Source organism: Cervus canadensis, chromosome 17 (assembly GCF_019320065.1).
Source record: "Cervus canadensis isolate Bull #8, Minnesota chromosome 17, ASM1932006v1, whole genome shotgun sequence".
NCBI lineage: Eukaryota > Metazoa > Chordata > Mammalia > Artiodactyla > Cervidae > Cervus > Cervus canadensis.
The window spans coordinates 28,497,637-28,517,563 of NC_057402.1; the positions used below are offsets into that span (position 1 = coordinate 28,497,637).

At 37.0% G+C, this 19,927-nt stretch overlaps 1 protein-coding gene across 3 annotated transcripts in view; it reads left to right on the forward strand.

Annotated features, from left to right (window-relative positions):
• Nucleotides 1-19,927, forward strand: part of PRKD1 (protein kinase D1) — a 335,787-nt gene that overhangs the window by 275,805 nt on the left and 40,055 nt on the right. For all 3 annotated transcript variants that reach the window (XM_043434656.1, XM_043434657.1, XM_043434658.1), the window contains 9 exons: nucleotides 1,924-2,134; nucleotides 3,620-3,697; nucleotides 5,491-5,695; nucleotides 9,615-9,738; nucleotides 11,225-11,302; nucleotides 12,601-12,880; nucleotides 14,859-14,911; nucleotides 17,045-17,117; nucleotides 19,809-19,915. In XM_043434656.1, coding sequence (XP_043290591.1) covers nucleotides 1,924-2,134; nucleotides 3,620-3,697; nucleotides 5,491-5,695; nucleotides 9,615-9,738; nucleotides 11,225-11,302; nucleotides 12,601-12,880; nucleotides 14,859-14,911; nucleotides 17,045-17,117; nucleotides 19,809-19,915 — 1,209 coding nt within the window. The remainder of the gene's footprint in view (nucleotides 1-1,923; nucleotides 2,135-3,619; nucleotides 3,698-5,490; nucleotides 5,696-9,614; nucleotides 9,739-11,224; nucleotides 11,303-12,600; nucleotides 12,881-14,858; nucleotides 14,912-17,044; nucleotides 17,118-19,808; nucleotides 19,916-19,927) is intronic.

Here is a 19,927-nt window from a genome sequence, read left to right on the forward strand (position 1 = left end):
CTTGCTCATGTAAGTGAATTTGCCCCATGGTATACTGAATAATCCAACATCAAACTGGCTTTGTCTACACAGCTTAGAATTAAGTCTCTTAAGGAAAATAACTGAAAAGTAATTTGGTCAACTTTTCGTATGATTTTCCAAATTTGAGAACATGGTAAGTCTGCTAAGAAAGTGTGACAACAGATCAGCTTTTATTTTGAGTGGTGAAACTTTCCAACTGTGGAAAAATACCACTTTTCATTTTAGTGTACTTAAAACTGGCCCATTGGATTGTTAAAACAGGGACCTAACCTAGTGAATTTAATTATTTTCCAGTAAAATTAAATTCCATTGAAGGTATTTATTCAATGTATTTATGATTCTGATTTGGCAAACCTTAGACTCATTTTTAAAAGCTCCCATGATGTCTCTGTAAGAGTTGAGCCCTTCCAGAATAATTCTGCTTCATAGTTTTTTATGGAATTGAAGTTATAAATGTAGCTGTAGACATAATATCCCTAAGTAGAGCCTCATTTCAAATTTGTTTTTATTGCAGCTAGTGAAACCTGTAAATCAAAATTTTCCCATTTGATGCAGATAGGCATTGAAAGGGATAGAAATTATATGTATATATGATTTGTTTCTCATCTTTTCAGTAATTACCCAGATTAGAAATTAACTAAGTAAGGTGATGATACAAGGGCTCTAGAAGCAGACAAATGTAGGTTTGTGTTTTGACTGTACTATGTACTAGCATTTGACCCCAAAATTAGATGCCTCAACTATAGATAACAAGGCCTGTCTTATAAGGTACCTAAAACAGTGATTATTCAGAGTTAATACTAAGTTAAGAGCTTAATAAATGAATTATATAATTATAATGACTATTAAAAAGTAATTCAGTTCTTTTATTGCAATGATTATTTCTGATGATTCCCAAGTACATTTCCATGATATCAAGAGATACCATGAAATTGTTCAAAAACACTGGAAACACAGTTCATTTTAATTCATTTATTTTTTTAAATCTATATACTGAGCTGATGACATAATTACAAAATGAGAAACAGAGTGTACAGAGGTATAATTGTAACCAAAACATTAATATTTTTGAATCTTATAGAAACTAGTAGTCAATTATATAAATGATATAAATTATATAAATTTCTCAATTATATAAATGATAGTATAAGTGTAACTCTACTTTTATATGGTTGAAAAATAATTTTAAATTATACATTTTTTTTTTTTTTGGAGAAAATCCAAAGACACTGTCAGCCCTTTTCAGATGAGGTAGTGTGTGGGACAGACTGGGGAGATTTGCTTTTCATTTATTATCCTCCTGAATTTCTTACATTTTGTACATGTGAATATTTAGTAAATGTCAGTGAAGTAGTGTATGCAGTGAGATTTAGAACCATATTTTGGTTTGCTTTCAACTTTATATTTCTCCATTAAAACAAGTGAAGCTAAAAAGCTGAAAATTATTTTAAAGTCCCAGAAATCAGGTTCAAATATTCTGATCTCCAGTTCTGTTTTCAATGTAAAAGCAAAGTACTCAAGTAAGAAGTAAAGGGGAAGTAAATTACATTAAAAAACAGAAACATAGTTTTAGTTTATTCCTCTGACTTCTTAACAATCAATCCACTAAATTCAATAGTAAACCAAAAAGCAGTTTAAAAATAAATATATTATGCTGTGTCAAGGTCACTTGCATCTTAACCGTATCACTCTGGGAACATCACTGCTCTCTGAACAGCTGGGTGTGTTTTATTGGGAAAATGGTTTTTCTCTTTGTGTCAGTTTTTCTGCACTGGTGCCTTGGCTCAGTAATAATGTGAACCCTTTTGTTGAAAAATTAAATCAAAATGAAAATAAAAATACATACACATATAAATCAGTCTTTTACAGCTTATTGTCCCCTGTTGTCTTTCAAACGTATAGCAAAAGTCACCATCTGAGTCCTTCATTGGTCGAGAGAAGAGGTCAAATTCCCAGTCGTACATTGGGCGACCCATCCAGCTCGACAAGATCCTGCTGTCCAAAGTTAAAGTGCCGCACACGTTCGTCATCCACTCGTACACCCGGCCCACTGTGTGCCAGTATTGCAAGAAGCTCCTCAAGGGGCTCTTCAGGCAGGGCCTGCAGTGCAAAGGTAAGGATAGCTTTGCCACCAAGTATTTGTCACCAGCCAACACTTGATCCTCATCCATTTGAAATTATTGTTTTCCTCATAACCTGTCTTTCTAGATGAATGCCTGGTTTTAATATTTTCTTTTAAAATCATTGTGATTACAACATCAGCACCAAAGAAAACAGCCTTCAAGACCTTCACCTCCTGCTCCTTTGTCCACCTCCTCCTGACAGTTTCAGTGGAGCTAGCCCACTGAGATAATACGTGATGGACGGATGGCTATAGAAACCTACCCACGGGCAGCAGTGAAGCCCATGCTGGATCTTACCTAAGCCTGCTTCAGCCTCCCATTTGGACCAGGGAGCTCCTCAACCTCACTCGCCCTGATTCTTGCACCCTACTGGACATGTTTATTCCAGCATCTGTGATGCTGCAAGCTCTGTGTAGATCTAAGGGGCCTCATTAGATTTGTGTTAACTACAGTACTGTCCCTGAAAATGCACTTGCTCTTACAATAGCAGTGTGGTAATAATACTTTTCCAAGGCTGATAGTGAAGCAAGGGTTGTGTTTTCTAATTCACTCACAGGTCAGTATAGATGAAAGGCTTACCCTTCCTTCCCCCACTGCCTCAGTGGCCTTCCCTGGCTCAACCTCACACTCCCCTAATGGCAGGATTCTGTCATTTGTCCTCTGTTTCCTACTCTGGCCTGGAGGGACCAGCCGGAAGGTGCATGGTTAGCGTTATCTCAGACAGGCTTCCTGACCACCCTTGTTTGTTTGGATGTTGATCCCAGGTTGATTCCCGTTAACATTCCCTCCTCCCCTCACCATGTACACATAGCTCTCCACCTTGCTCCTCTGGCTCTGACCCTAGCCTCCCTTCTGATCATCATCTAACCTTTCCCCTGTGTCCATACTTGTGGTTGCTGATACTGGCCTTTAAAGGTGTCCTAGTACTAATCCCCAGAACCTGTAAATGGTACCTTATATAGAAAATGGGTCTCTGTGGATGTGATTAACTTAAGGCTTTTGAGATGGAAAGTTCAGCCTGAATTATCCAGGAGAGTTCAATGTAATGACAGCATCTTTACCAGACAGAGACAGGGATATTTGACACAGAGAAAGACAAGGTGACATGACCACAGAAGCTAACATTAGAGTGATGTGGCCACAAGCCAAGGAATGCCAGCCACCATCAGAATCCAGTCATCAGGATTCTCCCCTGGAGCTTCTGGAGGAGGATTTTGGATTTCTATCTTCCACACCTGTGTGAGAATAAATTTCTGTTGTTTTGAAAGTGAAAGTGTTAGTCACTCAGTTGTATCTGACTCTGCAACCCCATGGACTGTGGCCCACCAGGCTCCTTTGTCCATGGAATTCTCTAGGCAAGAATCCTAGAGTGGGTAGCCATTCCCTTCTCCAGGGTGTCTTCCAGAGCTAGGGATCCAACCCAGGTCTCCTGCATTTGTTGTTTAAGCCACCAAAAATAAAATCATTGTGATTAGATTGCAGATTCAACTGTCATAAACGCTGTGCACCAAAAGTGCCCAACAACTGCCTTGGTGAAGTGACCATTAACGGAGGTAGGTAAAAGGTCAGCCTTGTCTCCCTCTTAAGGCATGTGTCATATAGGACTTAGTGGCATTTTTTTTACTTTTGTTTCCATTCAGATACTTGTGACCCAATAAATTACAGCCTCTGTCCTACTTTACTGTAGAAAAGTACCCATCATTGGGTTATGATAAAGACCAGAGATTTTCTGGATTTTTACACAGTGAACCACCTCATACTGAAAACGTGGATATCCAGGATTTCTTCCCCAACTCCCTTATTTTCTACACCTATCCTAGTTCATTCAGAAATGCAGAATTTGTTGTAATGTCTGCAAGTTATACCTTTCAGTCTTTTCCTCCATCCTTTTTATTCCAAACATTGAGACAGAAGTTAACTTTTATTCCCTGTCAGTCAAGGGAAGAATCACAGAAATTGACCAGAAACAGTTACCTACTTTCTTCATCCATCCAGTTAGGTTTTCATTGTGTATGTGCTTCTTAACATGCATCTTTAATAATAATAAAAGGAAATTTAATTCAGCCAATTAAAAGCTTCATATCCTTTTCTATATTGAGGAATATTCCTTTGGGAAGACTTTAATTGCATAGATTAAGTTTGAAGGAATCCTAAGAAAAATGCTGTGTTCTAAAGGAACAGCTCTCATTTTCTTCCCTGGTAGAATTCCTAATGGATTCTGAAGAAAACATTTGACACAGATTTCCAGACTGACTTTTCCCATAGATAGTAGACTGCATTAGACTTTCAGCCTGTTATCAGATTATTGATTCCTCTGAGAAGAAAACTGGTGATAAAAGATCAGAGAAGCTGGTTGAGTATTTCTGTATTGCTAAAATCCTGAAGAACAAGTGATTATCTGTGTTCTCCACTTTCTTCTCTAGAAGAAGAGGAAGCTCTCTAGGAAAACATTCCCATAGTAGTTTTTGGCTTTGCAGTGCTGCCAAAGATAAAAACTTGGCAGTCTTCCCAGTTTAAGTGGCGTGTGGTATTGATTTTATTCAGGCCCAGGAAATGTCAACCTGTACTAGATAACTGGAACCAAAGGGAAACAGTATAGTTTTTGTTATATTGATTAATTTGAAATTGCATTTTTCCATACAGTCTGAAAAATCTGGAAAAATGTGCATTTTCCAAACTTGGCAGGCTATTTAAACCATCAGCCTTAAATAGGCTCTAGTCAGTCTATTTTCTAATTTTAAAGTAAGAACTTTACATTAGTAAGTAATTATACTGCATTTGCATCAACTGTATAATGGCAGGATTCAGTATTATTTCAAATATGAAATATTTATTTGATAGTTATTTAAACACTGCTGCTTATGTGACCAATTTAATATATTGAAATTCATGATTTTAAAAGTTACTGGAATATCAGGAGTCAGTGACACTCAGTGTTCTTGCATGTGAAAGTTTCCCACATCCTCCCACGTATTTCTTCTTCCCCCCAGGGTGCTGTGCTGCTGAAATAAGATTAGTTTCCTCTTCACTGGTATCCCTTTGCTTCCTAGCACTTTGTTTCTCTATCACCCCTTGGCATTCTTCCAAGGCTCCCCATGACGTTTTTATGCTTCTAGGCTTAGGGGCCTAAAAAATGAGCATCTACTTGTAAAATTATATATTTATCCTCTCATAAATTCAGATACTTGTGAGCTAAAGTTTAAAAGGAAAGTGAAAGAAAAGAATTATTCACATGACTGTATTTTTAGGGCTTCCAATTGATTTGTTTTAGGATTGCCTAACTTTCTCTTAAGTCTTGGCTCTAGGATACCAGGCTTATGTTCATGGGTGCAAAACAATTTCGTAGATTTGCTTAGCCCTGGGGCAGAGTCTGATGTAGTCATGGAAGAAGGGAGCGATGACAATGACAGTGAAAGAAACAGTGGGCTCATGGATGACATGGAAGAGGCAATGGTCCAGGATGCTGAGATGGTGATGGCCGAGTGCCAGAACGACAGTGGGGAAATGCAGGATCCAGACCCAGACCACGAGGACTCCAACAGAACCATCAGGTGAGGGTGCACTCCCAGGCTTGGTCAAACAGGCGAGCCCCAAGTGGTATTTACTTTTTAAAGCTCTTTGATATTTTAATCTATTATAGAGAAAACTTAAAGTTGTGTTTACAGGCATACCTGGTTTTATTACTTTATTGCACTTCACAGGTATCCCTTTTTTTTTTTTTTTCAATAAATTGAACCTCTGTGGCAACCTTGGGTAGGGCACACCTATCAGCACCATTTTCCCAACAGCTTTTACTCACTTTGCATCTCTGTCACATTTTGGTAATTCTCTCAATATTTCACACATGTTCATTATTATGTTTGTTAGGGTGATCTATGTTTAGTGAACTTTGAGTTTACTATTGTAATTGTTTGGGGGCACCACAAACCATGCCTATATAAGATAGTAAGCTTAATCAACAAATGTTATGTGTTACGACATCTCTACCAGCAAGCCATTTTCCCGTCTCTCTCCATCTCCTCAGGCCTCCCTATTCCCTGAGACACAACAGTATTGAAATTAAGCTAGTTAATAACTCTACAATTGCTTTTAAGTGTTCAGATGAAACATTCATGTGTCTCTCACTTTAAATCAAAAGCTGGAGATGAATAAGCTTAGTGAGGAAGGCATGTTGAAAGCTGAGATGGGTCAGAAGCTCAGCCTCTTGAGGTAAACCATCAGCCAGGTTGTCTACGCAAAGTAAAAGTTCTTGATGGAATTAAAAGTGCTACTCCAGTAAACACATAAATGATAAGACAGCAAAATAGCACTGTTGCTGATGGAGATAGTTTAACCTTGATAGAAGTTCAAACCAGCAACAACACTCCCTTACAGCAAAACCTAATCCAGATCAAGGTCCTAACTCTTTTCAATTCTATGAAGACTGAGCAGTGTGGAAGATGCAGAAGAAGAGTTTGAAGCTATTAAAGATTGGATAAACCATTGCCATAACATAAAAGTATGAAGTGAAGCATCAAGTGATGATATACAAACTGCAGCAAGTTACCAAAAAATCTAGCTAAGTTAATGAAGATAGCTACACATAACGTTTTCAATATAGACAAAACAGCTTTGTATTTGAAGCCAGTGTCATCTAAGACTTTCACAGCTAGAAGATGAAAGCTTCAAAGGACAGGCTGGCATCAGAGCTTCAAAGGACAGGCTGACTTTGAAGCTGGTAACTTTAAGTTGAAGCCAGTGCTCATTTACCATTCTGAAGAATCTTACAACCCTTAATGATTATACCAAATCCACTCTGCTTATGTTCTGTAAGTGGAACAACAAAGCCTGGATGACAACGCATCTGTTTATAACATAGTTTACTGAATATTTTAAGTCCACTGTTGAAATTTATTGCTCAGGAAAAAAAATTCCTTTCAAAATGCTGCTGCTCATTTACGATACACCTGGTCACCCAAGAGCTCTGATGGAGATGGACGGTAAGATTCTCGTTGTTTTCATGCCTTCTGACACAGCATCTGTTCTACAGCCCATGGATCAAGGACTAATTTTAACTTTTATTATTTTTAGAGATACATTTTGTAAGATTGCCAAATAGATAATGATTCTTCTGATAGATCTAGACAAAGTCAACTGAAAACCTGAAAAGGATTTTCTCTTCAGATACCATTAAGAATATTCATGATTAATGAGAAGAGGTCAGAATATCAACATTAACAGGAGTTTGGGAGAAGTTGTTTCCAAGCCTCATAGATGACTTTGAGTGGAGGAAGTAGCTGCTGATGTGGTATAAATAGCATGAGAACTAGAAGTAGAAATGGAGCCTGAAACTGTGACTGCAGTGTCATGATAAAACTTTTAAGAGTTGAGCAGAGGAAGTGGTTTCTTGAGATGGAATCTACTCCTGATGAAGATGCTGTGAAGATTGTTGAAATGACAACAAAGGATTTAGAGTAATACTAGTAGTACACGCATTTAATTTATAATACAGTACAGAGTTTGAGTCCAATTTTGAAAGAAGTTCTGTGGGTAAAATGCTATAAAAACAGCATTGTGTGCTACAGGAAAATCATTTTTGAAAGGAAGCATCAATTGATGTGGCAGACTTTGTTGTTGTCCTATTTTTAAAAATTGCCACAGTCATACCAGCTTTCAACAAACGCCATCCTCGTGGGTCAGCAGCCATCAACAATAAGGCAAGACTTTCCACCAGCGAAAAGACTATATCTTGCCTGAAGGCTGAGATGATAGCAGTTTTTAGCAATAAGCTAATCTTTAATTAAAGAATATACATTGATTTTTTTTTTTAAGGCATAATGCTATGTAACACATTTAATAGATCACAGTATAGTGCAAACATAACATATATACACTGGAAAACCGAAAAATTCATGTGACTTGCTTTTTTGCCATGTTTGGTTTGTCTCTGTGGTCTGGAACCAAGCTGAAACATGTCCAAACTTTTCCTATAATTTCTTTATAAATGAGGAAGCTCCTAAGTTTGGAGCTAGGAGGTTGGGATTCCCTTGGAGAAATGTAGCTTGCATCCTTTCCTGGTATTACCTCATTTTTTGACCCATTTTCTTTTGCATGTGAGGGTTACACATACTTGCAAACAGAAAATTTACTATGAAGTTAATATTTATTCAAAGCTTGCTGTGTGCAGATACATAGATCAAGGGATCAACCTTAGCAGATACCATCTATTTCATAGTTGGCCCACAATGTAGATAACGTAGGTTTGATCCCTGGGTGGGGAAGATCCCCTGGAGGAGGAAATGGCAACCCACTCCAGTATTCTTGCCTGGACAATTCCATGGACAGTGGAACCTGGTAGGCCACAGTCAATGGGGTCAGTAAGAGTTGGACACGACTGAGCCACTAACACTTTATTACAAGAATCACTTATGTCTGGACCTTACTGCTCTTGATTTTGTTTCAGAAGTGTGTGGAGTTTCATGTTTGTGATTTGGTTATCTGTACTTTGATTTGTAGCTGATCCCCATTTTTTATATTAGTGGTCAGCACACTATAGCCAGATGGGTCTGTTCCCTGTTGTATCATAGTTTTATTGCAACATAGCCGTGCCTGTCCATAGCTATGGCTGTGGCTGCTCTTGCACAATGCCCGAGTTAAGTATTCTGCAGAGCCTGAAATGTGTATTACCTGACTCTACAAAAATAGCTTCCAAACCTCTGATTTATATTAGAAAGTGTATTCAAACTTTTATGTCCATTTTATAAGTGCCATATTCATTGGCACTTCATAACTAAAATTCATAAATTGGTCATGAGAGGAGAGCAATAAAATAATTGGATTTTATTTCATTTAATAACATGAGAAATATTTTTCAAATACTGGAAAATGCCTATGCCCCCACTTTCTTTTGAAAGTGAACATTTCTTTAGTATCAAAATATTGGTAGCATGTAAGTGGTGGGTCAGTGAAGACAGAGATAGAAAAGGAGGAGATGAAGGAGGGGCATAATTCCATGAGTAATAGTTATTTAAAAGACAGTTTGAATAGCAGATTCTAACTTTGTGAAATTATGTAGAGAGAGACTGAAATTCACGTTAACATATTATGTCTAAATGATTAATATTGTATCTATAATATTTATTAAGCAAATGATCATTCACGTGTGACTCTGAACTGTGGCCTCTGTATACTATGATAGTAATATACCCAGTGTTTACCCCAATACTGAGCACCAAGTGTTTAGTTCACCTGAAAACCTAGATGCTTACTATTCTGCTTAGGGATTGTTAAGATGTACATATAAAGCACCTCTCACTCTTCAGAGCAATCCAAAGTCTGAACCATGGTACTCTGACAATACCTTTCACTAAAAATGGGGTTTGAAATTTTCTTTTGCCTTTCACTTTGAAATAGCTGAAATAAGGCTTTAGGCAGGAAAAGAAGATCTGTATCTTAAAACATTTCTTTCTTAAACTATTTTGACTTTTCAAGTCCATCAACAAGCAACAACATCCCACTCATGAGAGTAGTACAGTCTGTCAAACACACGAAGAGGAAAAGCAGCTCAGTGATGAAGGAAGGCTGGATGGTCCACTACACCAGCAAGGATACACTGGTAAGATCCACATCAAGCTCTTGTCTTGTCTTGTGAGCTTAAATTAGAGGAGCTTCTGGTGCTCTGTCAAGAGTGTGGGATATCTGGGTAAGCAGGAGCAAACCTTTGTGCAGGCAGGGTACAGGATCAGGGGAGAATATTCACAGTCTCTGGGTGTTCCATAGTTGAGCGAACAACTGAGTTGGAAAAGACTGTAGATAGCAATCTCAGGGAAACAAAGTTATTTCCCTGTATTACTTGAGATGATTCCCAAACAACTTAGGTGTCTATCTATCTTTTTATAGCAGCCGTGAAAACTTTCAGAATGCTCGTCTGTGATTCAAAAAAATTTTTGAGCACTGCATTTTAGGGAGAGAAAAAAATGATAACTGTTATGTATTTCTTAAATCCTTAAGTGTTCACTTAAAAATTGACCTATTCAGAAACATAGTAATCTTATATTTTATTAGATAAAAGACAGCACATTTAAAATTTTTGTTATACTCTGAGTTTCTCACTACTTCTTATTTTCCTAATAGTTGATGCATGAGATTGTGCATGTATTGACATATGTTTCAATTTAACTGACCTTTAGTAATAAGCTTCTTTCTCAGCTATTGGTAGTGTTTTCCTCATCACCGCCTAGCTGTAGGATCCCTATCATTTCTTTAGGTAAATGGACACCTATAACCTAACAGCTGTATCTGTAATCTCAACCTTCTCTTCTGGAGAGAGCTTTACATGACTTACTGTAGGACTGAACTGAATTCCATCCAGTCTTCCCTAGATGTGGTAAAATATTTGAAGAGTATTTAGTATATTTGACTGGTGTAAGACAGGTTGTGGAAGAGACCAAGAATAGTATTAGGACACTTTAGTCTGAAAAGAAGAAATACATGCATTCATAGAGACACACAAGGACCTGATCATCAAATCATGGATGTTTAGATCTGCAATAAGCTTAAGAGAAAGTCAAGCTATTGATGCATTCCTCTAATGTTAGGTTGATGCCATGGAGTCAGCCTTGCCATCCTACTCAACATTCTTTTGTTCTACTGGGCCATCTCTAATGGAAGCCAGAATGCCTGGCTGGGTCAGCATGGCATGCCTTATGTTCTAAAACAATAGAATATAAATATTTTATCTCCCGTAAAGCCCTTTTATTACAGCTATTAATCCACCTTTAGCTCTTCAAGCCATCAAATAAATTTTAAAATGGTGTTTTCTATTTATTCTACTTGCACTAAGTGCCAGGCACTGCTCTGGGTGCTAATACATCATCTCCTTTAATATTTGTAACTCTCAAATGTAGGCGCAGAAACTCACTACACATTTGCTGAATAGACACCTTCTAGAGTCTTGAAATTGTTACTCTTCCTGTTCCAAAGGCCGCACACTTTCCCCCATCAAATCTTATGCCCCAAGGGGAAAATGTTTTGATTTTATCTGTCTTGGATTTTTTTTTTTTTTAATTTTTAAAAGATACTGTATCAAACTTCTGTTTCAGCGGAAGCGGCACTATTGGAGACTGGATAGCAAATGTATTACCCTCTTTCAGAATGACACAGGAAGCAGGTACTACAAGGTAAGGGTGACTGTTGCCTTGACTGAGGTCTCATGCCCCCTCTTGCTTTCTTGTGGGAATGTAGAGTATCAGAAATACAAAATTGCACCCAACAAACGTGGCTCTTACTGAAGCTTGCTCTGAGAGATATTTTTTTTTCTTCTCTGTAGTTTTTAGATTTGGGGGAAATCAGGTTGTGAGCTGATTAGTCATCTGTGAATTTCAAATTTCACAGTGGAATGCTTCTGGCCCCATGGGATGGTGGGGTAGAGGGAGGGGGAGAAGAAGCTTAACTGTCTTATTTTAGCAGGGATGTGTGATTGAACTAGCAAGTTCAGGGTCACAGAAGATTAGTGAAAGGTAAATTCCTGAAGTCTGTTCCATCCAACTTTCTTTGTTTTGTTTTGCACTGGTAGTCCTGCAAATATGTCACTAGGGGTTAAGAAACATTGTATGATTCCTCCATCTATTGCCAATATCATAAGGAGCACTTTCTGCTAGAAAAATAATTTAGCAGCTGTTTTCATTCTGTCTCTCTACATGAAATAATACAGATGTCACATAACATATCACCCAGTGGAACACGGTTGCAAAAGAAATTTAGAGTGAAAAAGTATATATTTGCTCCATCAAGAATAATGAAGGCTCAGTGATAGTAGGTGTGGTTCTCCATGGCCCCTTTACACAGACCTAACAGAAAAAGGAAAGCTCATTAACTTTTAAATTAAAAATTTGTTTTAAAAGTTATTATTTCTTAAAAGTTGTTTAAAAGTTATTATTCCTTCTCCATCCTAAAAGACAATATGGTGATTAATTTTTTTTAATATCAAAATTATCTTAAAAGCAACTGCTTTTAAAACCACTCTCTGTGGTGTTCCTCACTAAAACTATTCATGTGGCTATATTATTATATTAACATCTATCAAATCAAATTACATGATTCATTTTCAGTGCCTTAAAGAATAGTTGAAATTTAAAAACAGCTGTATACCCAAATGCATTTCAAAAGGGTTGTGATTTTACCTCACAGTTATTAAAATTATCATTTATAGTCTAAGACTTAGATTTTGATGCAGGTTCAAAATTATTCATATTTATTCTTATTGCATGAACATACTAAAAAGCCACTTGAATTTTTCTGGAAAAAGGAGATAATTTTATTTTTGTGTTTTTCTTAGTTATATTCTGTGTCTTATAAAGCTGTTTTATAGAAATGATAGCTGAGTGTAATGTCATTTCTTATATGTCCTTGGCATGAGTTTTATTTGAAAGTTTTATCCTTTTGATAAACTCCATTTAGTACACACTTTTTTCCACAGGAAATACCTTTATCAGAAATTTTATCTCTGGAACCAGCAAAACCATCAGCTTTAATTCCTAGTGGGGCCAACCCTCACTGTTTCGAGATTACCACAGCAAACATCGTGTATTATGTGGGAGAAAATGTGGTCAACCCCTCCAGCCCACCACCAAATAGCAGTGTCCTCACCAGTGGTGTTGGTGCCGATGTGGCCAGGATGTGGGAGATGGCGATCCAGCATGCTCTCATGCCCGTCATACCCAAGGGGTCCTCTGTGGGTTCAGGAACCAACGTGCACAGTGAGTCTGCTAGTTTTTTGCCTGTCTTTAAAACAGGTGAAGAGAACCTCTTTGGGGATGTTTAGTTTATTGGAATACCCTGATACTGGGAAAAATTGACAGCAGGAGGAGAAGTGGGTGACAGAGGATAATATGGTTGGATAGCATCACCAACTCAATGGACATGTGTTTGAGAAAACTCTGGGAGATAGTAAAGGACTGGGAAGCCTGGTGTACTACAGTCCATGGGTTCGCAAAGAGTTGGACATGACTTAGTGACTGAATAACAAAAAAGGGGGGGGGTCTCCAAATAAAAGCTGCTACATATACTAAGGTGTTTCATTCATTAAATTATCCTATTTTATTTTTTATTTTATATTAAAAATTTGAACAAATGCATGTCAACCCAATATATCCAATAATAGCAGAAACTTGGGCTACTGGTGATAAAAGAAGAAGTAATCTTGTTGGTGATAAAAGAAGTAATCTTGTCAGCTCGAGCTTGACTGGAATGCCAGTTTTGCTACCTGCAAATCTGAGTTAACACAAGTCCTCCAAAACCACCGAACGTGCTACTCTCTGCAGGAGACTTAGTGTTCAGAGTACTTGCTGCTGCTGCTGCTGCTGCTAAGTCGCTTTAGTTGTGCCCAACTCTGTGTGACCCCATAGACGGCAGCCACCAGGCTCTTCCTTCCCTGGGATTCTCCAGGCAAGAACACTGGAGTGGGTTGCCATTTCCTTCTCCAATGCATGAAAGTGAAAGGTGAAAGGGAAGTCGCTCAGTCATGTCCGACTCTTAGTGACCCCATGGACTGCAGCCTACCAGGCTCCTCCGGCCATGGGATTCTCCAGGCAAGCGTAATGGAGTGGGTTGCCAGTGCCTTCTCCGTGCTCAGAGTACTTAGAAACTCTTAAATCATTTTTTCCCAGGTAGATCTCTCTGTTCATTGTCAGTCAGTCAGTCAGTTCAGTCGCTCAGTCGTGTCCGACTCTTTGCGACCCCATGAATCGCAGCATGCCAGGCCTCCCTGTCCATCACAAACTCCCGGAGTTTACTCAAACTCATGCCCATCGAGTTGATGATGCCATCCAGCCATCTCATCCTCTGTCGTCCCCTTCTCCTCCTGCCCCCAATCCCTCCCAGCATCAGGGTCTTTTCCAATGAGTCAACTCTTCACATGAGGTGGCCAAAGTTCATTGTAGTATAAGATAAATTTTACCAGAATTCAATCAAGATAAAAAATGGAGGATTCATTTTTGAAAGATATTTTAGAGGAGTATCTGTATACAAATGTAACTTAAAAATCTCATGATGGCTATTAATAATGAAGCCTGTGGCAAAGAACCCTCTGTTTTCACATCACGGTGATCTGATGATCTGTGATAGATTTGATTTGTCACAACTTTTTAGTTGATCTCTACAACCAGTGCACATATTGCATTCATGCGTGCTAAGTAGCTTCAGTCATGTTCAACTCTGTGCCGCCCTATGGACTATAGCCTGCCAGGCTCCTTCATCCATGGGATTCACCAGGCGGGTTCTCTACCACTAGCCCCACCTGGGAAGCTCAGTACATATTAATAAGATATATATGCCTATTTGAGTGCTAACTATTTTATGTGAGATCTCTATTTTTAAAATAACTCCAATAGATGGATGTTAATGTTTTGCCTGCTATACGGGTAAGGGACTCAGACCCTAGTAGCATTAAGTTGTTTCTGCTTGTACCAGAGTTAAGAAATGGCAAACCAGAATTCGAACCCAAATCTTTATGACTTCCAACTCTAAACTGACAAAATACTATTATTTTTCAAAGCCAAGTACAGAGTAATCTGTAACTGTAAAAGCAAACAAATATTCTAATAGACATTTTCTTAGAAAAGTCTAATTACTATGATTTAAAAACACCCCTGCAGCTTGATTAGTAAGCATGTGTTTACCTATTTTGCGATTACCTCTCTTAACTTCTTTGGTGTATTTTTTAACTTATATTTCTAGGAGATATTTCTGTGAGTATTTCAGTATCAAACTGCCAGATTCAAGAAAATGTGGTGAGTATGTACCTACTAATATAAAACTTGGTACTGTGATCTTTTATTGGAAAATAAGAGCATCATAAAATGCATTGTTATTGATCTGACATTTTAATTTTTTAGTATTTTCTAGAAAATTAAGTAGGGTCCCTTTGGATGTTTTTCCTCTATAAAATTTTAGAAACATTACATTGTATCAATTTTTTAGTGATTTTTTGTAATCTATTCTGTAGTGTGCAGAGTTAAATAACTATTTTTCATTTCAGGTAAGCAATTATAATGCAGTGCCTGATTTTTTATGTATTTGACCCATCTTGATACTGGAATTTTAAATGGTTGATGTTATGTGATACAAGATAAAATAGATAAATTATTTGAGTTTCATGAGTAGCTTAAACATGCCCTTATTCTGTTTCCCTGATTGCCACCCAGGAGTGCTATCAAATGACAAGGAGTTACACATACACTTACCATCACTTGTACTTATCAAGGAGACCTGATGAAACTGCGTAAATGAGATTTTATGGGGCCACATTCTAGCACCCTAGTCAACTGTACCACCTAATTCCATCAGCTCAGTTTTTGAAAATTCTATGTAGATCATATACATATTATGAAGTTAATTTACACTCTGTCATATGTTTGCTTTTTTTTTATTATACTTTGTCACTGTGGCAGGAAGCCCAAAAGTAATGAGGCCTTTCCTACCTCATCCTGTGACTCAGATTTTTCCCTCAATTTTGACTGCTATGCCTGTGACCAAAAGGAAAATATTTGTAGCCTTACACTGGTCTGAGTTTACTTTTTAAAAAGTAAACTCCGTGAAACTTAGTTTATCACCAGCATAACTTTGCAACCTTTACTAAATTGGCATAAAGTAAACTAAAAACCAATATGATTGAGAGAATTAGGAAAAGTTCATAACAAAAATTAGCTGTATTCTTGTTCAGTCAGTCAGAAGATAGAAAAAGACCTCTTGTTCTATTAGTCACAAGATAAAGATTTCTGTTGCTCTTACTTAGCCAGAGAAAACTTTGGGAAATACTTATCTACCTATAAATCTCTTGGGAAATTCTAGATGCCTTTGTGGTTCTTCCACCCACAAATTCTAGGTGGCCATTGAGCTATTAGGAAAAAATGAAGTAATACTTGAAGTAGTAGGACTCAGGCTACTAGCCTAGTATTAATTTCTTTTCTTGTCTTCAGACAACCTTGAACTCTGAACCATAGATACTCTGAAGGGATCACAGGCTAGAGAGAACTTATAGTTTTTTTCTGGAGAAGAGACGAAGGAAAAGGATAGGAATATATAGAATATTCAAAGGGTAAGATGTGATGTAAAGGGACTTTTGGTTTTGAGAGGACAATGGTAAAAGGGTAGAGGATAGGCAGAAAATTCCATGGTATGTCATAGCAATACTGAAAGTGAAAAAGTATTACATTATACTTTCATGATTGTCATCATCATTTCACAGATTGTAAACATAGTCATTTAAAACTGAATGCTTTACTTAGCAATTATTATTTCAAAGAGGAAAGAGTAGATGCTTGGAAACTTGTAACCTCTCTAAGTGGAAAAAGTGAAACAGTTTGGTCACCTTATAAATGAGAATTTCATTATCCGTTTGTTGTGTCTCTGGCTCATTCACAGTGATTCAGCCCCTTTTCCTTCCAGTTTAAATTCATCTGATGTAGATGATTGATAAAGAAGCAGCCTTACCATTTTAGCCATAAAGAATGAAATGGTTGGAATCAGGACTCACACAGACTTGGGATTGGGAACCATGATTATTTAATGTGAAATTTCTAAATAACCATCTCAATAAGCAAATCCGTTTTTAAATACTGGCATTATATACGTAAATGACATTATATAGTTTTAAGTCTTTTTTTCTCCCTAATGAAGCCTATTTACTTGAACACTGAAAAATTTCTGCTGCTTAAGAGCAGAATAGTTTTCAAACATTATAACATTAAATTGAAGGATGAGTTTTTAATATTATCGTTATATTGTAGATTTCATCTGGCATTTAAATTGTTTATGTTTAAATTCATCAAGTATTAATGATATATTTAGTAAAATATAGAGTTTATTAGGACTAATATGTTGTTCCACTTCATGTTTGTTTTTCTCTGGACTTGCACGTATAGGACATCAGCACAGTTTATCAGATTTTTCCTGATGAAGTACTGGGTTCTGGACAGTTTGGAATTGTGTATGGAGGTATGTTGATTCACCAAGTATTTTTATTAATTTAAAGTTTTGGCTACTTGTGTTAAGAAAATTAATATCTCCAAGAAGAATATGAAAACCTGTATGGAAATGTGTTTTGTATGTTATGTCTTTCTGTCACTTACCTTTTTAGAAATGTCTCTTGAGGTGATCACTAACTGGAAAATTAGCACATGTCTGTTTTGAAAGAGAAATTTTTCTACTCCTACAAAATTTCTTTTGCTTAAATATTGACAAACTCTATACACAATAATGGTTAAATACTGGTTTACACAGGCAAAATGTTGAGAAACAAGGAAACTGTAATTTGGAAACATTCTTTTTCCCCTTAGCATATTTTGTCACAGTGCTATAGAAATCCATTCATGTAACTAGGCAAAAACTAGTCTATTCTAATGTCTTTATTAGATGTTAGAATCTAACATCTTCTATTCTAACATCTTTAGGAATGTTATGTATTTTGTTAAGGTTTACAATTTTTACATGTTTGAAGTAAAATATTAAATTTTTACATTTTTCTTATTCTCAGGTTATTTGGTGAATTTAGGTAAAACTTCTGTCTTAGATTCTAGTCAGTTCAATCATATTTTTCAAATCCTTAGGAAAGATATCAGTTTTTTTTTTTCCCCATTTATTTTTATTAGTTGGAGGCTAATCACTTTACAATACCACAGTGGGTCTTGTCATACATTGACATGAATCAGCCATGGATTTACATGTATTCCCCATCCCGATCAAAGATATCAGTTTTTTTACTTGCCCTGTAAAAGGGCCTCATAACTTTCAATTACTTAATATAATCTGTAACAGATTATCTTTCTTGTGAGATGGGGTGCTCTGAAATAATCACAATGTTTGATTCTATTACTTATCATAGTATAATATTGTGCTTTTTTATTTAAAAACTAATTAAATTCTACTCTGTTTTACAAAGTAATTTTGATTCTTATAAAATGTACAAATCATTTTTTTTTGACAGAAAACCTGTCAGTGAGTCAGCAACCATTGTATTTTCTGTCAAGGCCTAACAGTGTGACTGGGGAGACTAAGTACAACACAAGGAATTGTTCTGCAGTGTCATAATTGCATGCATGCAAAAAAAAAAAAAAAATCATGGTGTATAGAGCATGGTGCTATGCTTAGTCACTCAGTCATGTTCAACTCTTTGAGAACCCATGGACTGTAGCCCACCAGGCTCCTCTGTCCATGGGAATTCTCCAGGCAAGAATACTGGAATGGGTGCCATACCCTCCTCCAGGGGATCCTCTCAACCTAGGGATCGAACGCAGGCAGATTGCAGGCAGATTGTTTACTGTCTGAGACACCAGGGAAGCCCAAGAATACTGGAGTGGATAGCCAGTCCCTTCTCCAGGGCATCCCCCTGACCCAGAAATTGAACCAGGGTCTCCTGCATTGTAGGTGGATTCTTTACCAGCTGAGCTACCAGGGAAGCCCATGAAGTATGGTAAATATACATAACTGAATATACATAACTGAAATGGGTAAGAAATGAGATTAGAGAAACCAGCATGTGCCAGATCGTTTGTAACATCCAACAGTGAAGGAGCGGGTTTAGCAGGAGGCCTCCACAAGGAGGACTCGAAAGTCACACCTGGACACATACGGATGAAGCAGATAAGAACAGTCACAGAAGACAGGTCAAGTGCCATAGCGACAGAAACATGGGGACTAAAAAAGCCACAGTCTCGCAGGCAGTAGTCGCAGTAAAAGTCTGAGTTGGAATAGAGATTGCAGCCAGTCAAAGTAAAGAACATGAAAACAAGACAATAGTTGTGTCAGTTGTGAAGGGAAGCCTTCTCGGAGGAGTTGGAAGGAACAGTGAAAGTGGTTGTAGGGAGAAGGGACACTAGAATTACACCAAATGTAGAAATAATAGAATTTCGAATTAGTTTATAGGTGACCAAAAATAGTGAGTAATTAGTTTCACTTTCAAATTCAATTAGCATGACTATATTCTGTATCTTCTATAATCTGGTAGTGTGGAAGTGAACAACTTGAGGGGACCCTTTGATTCCCTTGAAGGTTTATTGTGAGAATTACATTGACTATGATATATGTAAAGGGCCTGTCAGATGATGATGATGGTGATAATAATGATGATAACATGTTTTTTTGAGTGTGTATAGTTATCTGGGCACTCTGTGTACTGTACATATCTTGTTACATCTATTTCTCACAGCAGTGCTACCATTGAAGATGAGGAACTCAGAAAGCTTTAGTGGTTTGCTCAAGACCATGAAGCTATTAGTGGCAAGATTTTTATTCTTTCTGTTATAACATACATTAGTTTATCAGGACTTCATCCCTTCTTAAGGAGAATACTTTTGCCAGTGGTGTGAATATTTTCCCTATTAAGTAGCTCAATATCCATTTTCTAAAACATATGTTTTATAAGAAAATATCAGGTTGTTCATATGAATAGCTTTTAATGTCCTAATTCTTTTGTGTTTTGAATTTGGCTAAGTTTATAGTGTATGTTTGATCTATAATAATGGAGCTAAGAAATGAAATCTTGATGAGCAAAAGTCAGTGCTCACCAGAAATGTTAATTTTTTCAGTAAAACATTTTTATAATTCTAAAATGTCCTTATAAACTCTGGTATTCTTCAATAGAGATGATATTTAATAAGATTATGCTAATATTTCTTTTTTATTTTGAAGGAAAACATCGTAAAACAGGAAGAGATGTAGCTATTAAGATCATTGACAAGTTAAGATTTCCAACAAAACAAGAAAGCCAGCTTCGTAATGAGGTTGCTATTCTTCAGGTACTTTTTGTT